At 36.5% G+C, this 8,158-nt stretch overlaps 1 protein-coding gene across 1 annotated transcript; it reads right to left on the reverse strand.

Moving 5' to 3' along the window:
- Positions 1 to 5,267: 5,267 nt before the first annotated feature.
- Positions 5,268 to 7,635, reverse strand: LOC107568846 (troponin C, skeletal muscle-like). Its single transcript, XM_016254840.1, has 6 exons — positions 7,533 to 7,635; positions 6,488 to 6,539; positions 6,246 to 6,389; positions 5,619 to 5,733; positions 5,395 to 5,531; positions 5,268 to 5,299 (listed from the first exon to the last, which is right to left on the reverse strand). Exons 1-6 carry the CDS (start codon positions 7,533 to 7,535, stop codon positions 5,268 to 5,270), a joined length of 483 nt encoding a protein of 160 aa, XP_016110326.1. The 5' UTR covers positions 7,536 to 7,635.
- Between the last annotated feature and the right edge of the window lie 523 nt (positions 7,636 to 8,158).

Consider the following 8,158-nt stretch of genomic DNA (forward strand, 5'->3'; position numbering starts at 1 on the left):
TAGTATTGAAGCTGTACTTTAACACAATCGATAATGCCAGCAGAGGTCCAATATTGGCTATATGTTAAAGTCTCTCATAAAATGTGCTATGAAATAATAATAATTAAAAACAATCTAAACTAATTTACATAAAAAAAATTTAAATAGAAAAAAAGCTAAAAAAAACTAATAAAATAAAATTAAAAAAAACAATTGTGTAGAATGATATTTTACCCATTACAAAAATAGAAATAGTTTTTCACATTACAGAAGTTACAAAAAACAGTTTGACATGTTAAATTTTACAGAAATATTTACTGTTAAAAAATAATGACTTTGACAATAAAGTCAGCATGAAATTAAAATTCACCCTATCTATTTCCTAAATGCAGGTCGTATAGTGAACAATTCATCTGTACTGGTGTTTCATTTTTTTCAAGAAAATTTTTTTTTTTTTCCCAAATTCCCAAGTAGTTTTAATTTAACTTGCTTTTCCTAAAGCAAACACCAGTGTTTGTAGGTCAAGTGTTCAGGTTTTAAGACTGGAATACACTACATGACTACTGCATTGATTTTGCCCCAATTTGTAGTCTGGAGGAGTTGAAATTAATTGCTAAAAGTCAGAGCCAGTCTGCAGATTTTGGGTAATCGGTGTTGACAGATTTCACAGAAAATAATGTAGAGAATGAAGGGATGAAAGATTTTTAAGCTTCAGGCTTTGATTTCATCCAGAAAATAATAAATGATTTTAGAACACATATTGTTTTCATATAACATTCATCTCCTAGCAACGAGCTGCCCAGTAAGCATTTACAAAGATGATACATGAGAAAAAAAATTGTGATTCATCAAATTATGTAAGCAAAATAGTCCAACGACACAAGTGTAGCAAACTGGTTGCCAGGAACAACACTAATACATTCATATATTTTTATCATTTTAACAGTCACTGCATAATCCCATGACTGATTCAATCAATTAAGTATGCATTTAATTAAATATGCATTTAAAAATAGACAGCACATCTACATGTAAGACTATCAATATATATGAAATGTTTGAATGAAGTCTGTGGCTGTGTTCAAAATGGCATACTTGCTAACTGCTTACTGCCCAGTACACAGTATATACTGCCTACTATTTTTTAAGAATAGTGTGTGAAACAGTATACAATAAGCAACAAAATGTTTCAGAGTATTATGCTACCGTGTTGTCACATGACAATAAATTATCCTTATTAATTCAGCACAGCTGTCGAGGTAGTTACCTTACAAATAAATGTGTGAACCATTCTTTTTACAAAGGCTTGTTAATAATTATGCATACTAGTAAACAATGATATATTGCCCAATTGAACACATCTCATAATTAATTAACTTAACATGTTGAACAGAACTGGATCAACACTAAGCTGTCTTTAACTGAACAATATTTTCTTTTTGGCAGTTACACTTAGTGGAAAAAGCAATATATTCTAGTTACACAGTGCAAATAATGATAAGTTTTGTTTATTTATATATTATATTACTACAATATTATTGTTATTTAATATCTTTGAAACAATCAGTACAAAGTGCTATAGCGATACCGGTGACGTCATTTGATTTGATCGGAAATGTGCTGTAGAAATTAAGCTACAATTTATGGCCTTCTAACGATATTGTTTCTAGATACAGAGCAATAGTTTGTAGTTTACAGTAATATGTATATACATATAAAAGTGTTACATTTATAATTACTATCCCCCGTCTCCAGTTCACTCACAATTTGAAGATGAAACGTTACATGGAGCGAGTTGCGTTCTGGAAAACAGTATCCCATGCACTTGTCTTCAGATGAATACATCAAATTTAAACAAATGTAGCAGGTAATCCGGGAATTCCATGCATACAGAAAATTCACATACTATTCACATTATACACACTGCATACTGCAATAAAGTAGGAGTTTTATGGTAGTATGCCATTCTGAACACTGCTTGTACTTGTACTGATTTCAGTGTACTTGAGTTATATTTAGCAGATTCTGGCATTTGCCAGATAGTAGGTCATCCGGGTATTCCATGCATACAGAACATTTGCATACTATGCACAGTGTACATTCTGGATACTGCAGAAATAGTAAGAGTAGTATGACACAATGGCATTTCGAGCACAGCATGTACGTCTGTACTAGAACTTAATGTTAAGGGATTTTTTATGTTTGAGAATTAAGAATAAAAGTCTGCCTTGCAAACACTATAAAATCCAATCTCTCAGGTAATAGCATGCTTACAAACTAATTGTGATGAAAAGGAAGCTCCAGTTGGACAATCCGATATCCAGCGTTGTTGCCAGGGCTGATGGACACAGACAAACAGTTGTACACATATTACTGTATGATGAATCACTGTCTAAGCATATACTGTACATCATAAATCATTCTATGCTTAAACTTGAATAATGGGCTTGTGGACAAGATTCCAGAATACTCGAGCAGAGATCAACTAGATTCGCTACATTCAATCAGTGTGGACTTCACCCACCCAAACTGTGTGCTGGATAGAAAAGATAACAGGTCTTATCTCCTCAGCTACCATTATGGAAAACATTCAAACACATTTTTGGTCTTTGGACTCACTGAAGAATGTTTTCCCAAAACAAACAAAAAAAATCTTACCTGTCGGGGCCACTTTAGAAAGGTAAACCTTCCAGGGAAGTGTCACTCGAGGCTTTCCCGTCCAGCATTGCATGGCAAAGCGTGTCAGTGTGGAGAAACTGAAAATTATTACGAGATGGACCAGCGTCATGAACAGAGGAAAGTGGAAGTCCTGAGACAGATAAAAAAAAATTAATCTTAAAATTATACAACACAAATGGACAAAAATACGTGTTCTTTTCAAAACGAAGAACAGGCATGTTTTCACCCAGCTGAAAAACAAATCGTTCACGAATCGGACTGATTCGATCTTGAGCGGTTCTCCAGTCAAGAACTCATCGGCTGAATTCAGAATAAAGTTGTCTTGTAATAATATAATTACCACCGACATGGTCCGAGAACCGATGAGTGAGCTGATAGTTTGTGAAGTGAACATTTAACTGATGGACACACGAAATTACACGAAAACTCCGTATGCGTTTAAACTATTTAATTTTATTGTCCTCGTTTGTAAGTCGCTTTGGATAAAAGCGTCTGCTAAATGACTAAATAAAAAAATAATTTTCAGTGACATTAGGCATTCTGTTTATAGCTTAGACATGCAAATCACATTAAGACATGATAATAATAAACCAGATTATTATTATAATACTCATTCGGTATTCTTTTAACATTTGGTGTTTTCCCCCCAGTGTATGTCATTCTCACAAAAAGGAGGAATATGTTATTTACTTTGTCATCAGTTATATTTGCATTATTAGTGTGCAACCCTTTACTTTGCAAATAATACTCATCAGCCATTGACCAGATAAACGAGACACAGTTTACTGATTTACACACTTGCAGCACACAAAGAATGTCATGTTAAAAATCTAAATGTGCAATAGAGAAGAAGAGCTATTCCTACGGCATGTCTAATAAAACTGAATGCCATATTGGCATTAGTGAAATATCACTGTGATATTTGTAAGAGTTTGTGGTTTGGGTTTTGCTGCTACATAAACAGTACTAATTATAGTCTTTAGTATATACAGAAATGGTCAACTAATTGGGGTCAGAGACTTGGGAGAAAAAAAAGTTTAATTGATAAAACCATAAAAAATAAAACCATACAAATCAAAATGTCAGACCAACTAAACAATGTGTGTTTTATTTTTTATTCTGTTTTCAAGCGTTCGTTCTTAAATACAGTGAAGTGGTTTGGCTTTGGCATTGGTCTATGCAGCGGTAACAAGCTGCTGATCTAGACTAAATCTAGACTTTAGCACCCACAAACGTGGGGTCTACCATGCATGTGCGTCTAGCGAACTTGAGTGCCATCATAACATGATGAGCCTGTGAACCACACCACAGCTTGGCTCCTTGGATCTTGCATGAGGGTTCAGTGGGAGCCCAACCTTGGCAAACCCCACAGAGGTGTTTATCTGTCTGTCTGCTGAAGAGGTGAGATGGAGGCAGAAAGAGGACAAAAGGGGGAAGTGAATTTGAGTGGAACTGAGAGGTAAAGGTTCCTGTTGGCAGGGGTGAGAGGGGAAAGGAATGTCCTTGAGTCTCTGTTTTACTGCACATTCTCCATCATCTTGAGGAATTCTGGGGAAAAATGGACACAGGTGTTGCTTCAGTACCTGGTCTGAATTCATGCACACTCGTACATAAAAGGAAATGTAATTTATAAACCATCATAAATTATTTTCAGTGACATTAGGCATTCTGTTTATAGCTTAGACATGCAAATCACATTAAGACATGTTAATAATAAGCCAGATTATTATTATAATACTCATTCGGTATTCTTTTAACATTTGGTGTTTTCCCCCCAGTGTATGTCATTCTCACAAAAAGGAGGAATATTTACTTTGTCATCAGTTATATTTGCAATATTAGTGTGCAACCCTTTACTTTGCAAATAATACTCATCAGCCATTGACCAGATAAACAAGACACAGTTTACTGATTTACACACTTGCAGCACACAAAGAATGTCATGTTAAAAATCTAAATGTGCAATAGAGAAGAAGAGCTATTCCTACGGCATGTTTAATAAAACTGAATGCCAAATTGGCATTAGTGAAATATCACTGATATTTGTAAGAGTTTGTGGTTTGGGTTTTGCTGCTACATAAACAGTACTAATTATAGTCTTTAGTATATACAGAAATGGTCAACTAATTGGGGTCAGAGACTTGGGAGAAAAAAAAGTTTAATTGATAAAACCATAAAAAATAAAACCATACAAATCAAAATGTCAGACCAACTAAACAATGTGTGTTTTATTTTTTATTCTGTTTTCAAGCGTTCGTTCTTAAATACAGTGAAGTGGTTTGGCTTTGGCATTGGTCTATGCAGCGGTAACAAGCTGCTGATCTAGACTAAATCTAGACTTTAGCACCCACAAACGTGGGGTCTACCATGCATGTGCGTCTAGCGAACTTGAGTGCCATCATAGCTTGGCTCCTTGGATCTTGCATGAGGGTTCAGTGGGAGCCCAACCTTGGCAAACCCCACAGAGGTGTTTATCTGTCTGTCTGCTGAAGAGGTGAGATGGAGGCAGAAAGAGGACAAAAGGGGGAAGTGAATTTGAGTGGAACTGAGAGGTAAAGGTTCCTGTTGGCAGGGGTGAGAGGGGAAAGGAATGCCCTTGAGTTTCTGTTTTACTGCACATTCTCCATCATCTTGAGGAATTCTGGGGAAAAATGGACACAGGTGTTGCTTCAGTACCTGGTCTGAATTCATGCACACTCGTACATAAAAGGAAATGTAATTTATAAACCATCATACCATCAAAGTCCAGCATGCCATCGTTGTTTTTGTCTCCATCTTTAAGCAGCTCATCAATCTCGTCATCTGAGATGGGTTCGCCAGTGCTGCGGATGATCTCAGCAAACTCATCTCTGTCGATGTAGCCATCACCGTTCCTGCAGATTCATAGTGTTGCATATGCTAAAGTGAGTCTGGGTCACATTCAAAAACAGGTGCACACAAGAAGATATCAGATGACATACTTGTCCAGCACACGGAAGCATTCGGCCAACTCTTCCTCACTCTTGCCAGCCTGGTCCTCCTTTAGGAGTCTCACCATCATGACCAAGAACTCCTCAAAGTCGATGGATCCGCTGCCTACAGTTTCCAGTATGAAGTAGCTACATTAGCTATTACAATCTACATTTTTGTATTTTATGCATAAAGTTGAACAGACATTATCATTCATATGAATAATAAAAATATACAGACATCATCATGTAGGCCAGAAACATACTTCACGCAAGTGTGAAAACACAGACATACATATTTGACGTGCATTCTTCCATAGGCCTGAAAGGGCGATACAGATATTCATTCATATGCTTTTGACTTTAAAATGGGGTGTTTTAACATTCAGGTAAGTTGCTCTTTAATTTTTTTGTCTTAGCAAGATACTTTTTAAACTCTTGCTCTGCAATGGCAGTATTTGTCCCGAAGGAAATAACTGATATTTTCCTCTGTAGCGCCCCTTGCGGCAGCGCTGACAATGCAGCTCGTACTTCTGCATACAAAACGCAGGAAATGAGCTTGCGTGGAGTATTTTTTCGGTCTACAGCGTTATATAGTTCTATGTATCCACTTTTTTCCAGCTGTGGCATTTTGCTTACCGTCTTCATCGACCTCCTCGATGATTTCTTCCAACTCCTCTCTGGATGGATTCTGACCCAGCATCTTCATGACGGTACCCAACTCCTTAGTGCTGATATCACCGCCACCGTCGGTGTCGAACATGTCGAAGGCAGCCTTGAACTCTTTGAAATAGACGCATAATGTTTAATGGAACAGAACGACGTAGACATCGGTGATAAGCCTATACCCGTTTATCAGTTACACAGTAGGCTACACTCACCGGCAAGCATCTCCTCGCTCAGGTATGAGCGGGCCTCCTGTTGCGCGTCAGTCTGTGAAACGGTTGCATTATGAACGGTTAATTTCAGATATAAACAGTGCAATGCTTTAATTTGATAAACGGAAAACCCTGGTTCTTCAGGAGAGTCACTTGTTTTTGTTTTCCTAATAATCTGTTTCCATTAAGACAGGGTTGTGGGCCTTGCAAACAACAGATGGCACACCCAGAACACTGCTCCAAGACAATTTGCGACTATTTTAAGGCTCAACACCTTATCCTTGCAGTCAGTGTGACTGTACATGGTAATTCCGAAATAGGATCCTTGGAATGTGTCTCCTCAGCTTTTAGTTAACCTACTTAACCTAACCTGCTGACCAGATTCATATCATATAGCAGGATGTCCATCTTACCATCAACAGATATATGGATGATATTTCAGGGTGATCTTTGACTATTTGATCTTGGAATAATTTAACTCCTTCAAGCTATTTTTGTATCCGTGTTAAAACATTATTACATCAGAAAAATGGCAATGAGCAACTTTACAGTGGATGTGATGAATTTATCATATTGAGTGTAATGGTATTTTTTTGTCAGAGAGAAATCTTGGTCTTGTATCACAGATGAATTAGCAGTCAGTTAACTTTGAATCTATAATGACGTTACCTTAAAAAAAACACCTAATAAAGTTACTCTAATCAGATTATATCAGACATTATTGCCCAGAGAAAAATGAGTCCAAAATAGAGCAATTGTCTGATAATAAAAAAAATAAGTAAAAGAGACACAATAAACAGATTTAAATATACTAGAATGATTTTTTTAGTCATCCTAAGGTTGAATTTTATTTATTACTTTTATTATAAAGCATTATTAAATGCATGCAGAACTGCAAGGGAACTATTAACAATACTTTAACCTTATGTAATCTGTTATTAATAATGACAGAAATGTAATTCTGACTTTTTGACTAGGCCATTTGCACATTTTATGTTTTCATGCGTTCATTAGCAAAACTGACTGCTTAGATTATTTAAACTCTTACCATGGTTGTGGATTAGCCTCCTCACTTATATCCACGAGACAAGCAGTGGTCAACACACTCGCACCCCAACAGAAAGACTAGACGTCAAGTGACAGTTCTGACACACTTTAAACAGGCCACCCAAGACCCGCCCACAGGCCTCCAGATTTAGAATCCTGAACTTTTAGGGTTCGACGGCTCCCATAAACCAATAGAAATGTGAAATGAGTACACTTTAAGAACAGTCTGCGAGAATACAGGAAAATGGTAATTGCCTTATTCTGGTGTGTTTATTGTCAAAAAGCCTGTATTTATTAGAAAACCTGTTCAAAGACACAATAAAATAATTATTTAGTGTGTCTGGTAAAACTTCATTGTGGAAATTGCATGTTAATGTTGACCACACTAATGTTTAGGCATGAAATCCTGGCAGACTTTCATCCTGAGACTTTTCACTAACTCCCCTTAAAAAATTCTAATAAATCTGAGAAGTACTAAAATGGCTTATAATGATTTAAAATAAGTAGAGTACAGATGAAAATTCATTTTTAAAATGGAGAGAGCCGATAGTGTTCTGCACCCCCCCCCCCCCCCCCTTTAGTCAAGCCAAGAAACCCTAAACCTCTTGAGAAGGTGCTGTGTTGCAA

Source organism: Sinocyclocheilus grahami, unplaced genomic scaffold, assembly GCF_001515645.1.
Source record: "Sinocyclocheilus grahami isolate Dianchi unplaced genomic scaffold, SAMN03320097.WGS_v1.1 scaffold1286.1, whole genome shotgun sequence".
Taxonomy (NCBI): domain Eukaryota; kingdom Metazoa; phylum Chordata; class Actinopteri; order Cypriniformes; family Cyprinidae; genus Sinocyclocheilus; species Sinocyclocheilus grahami.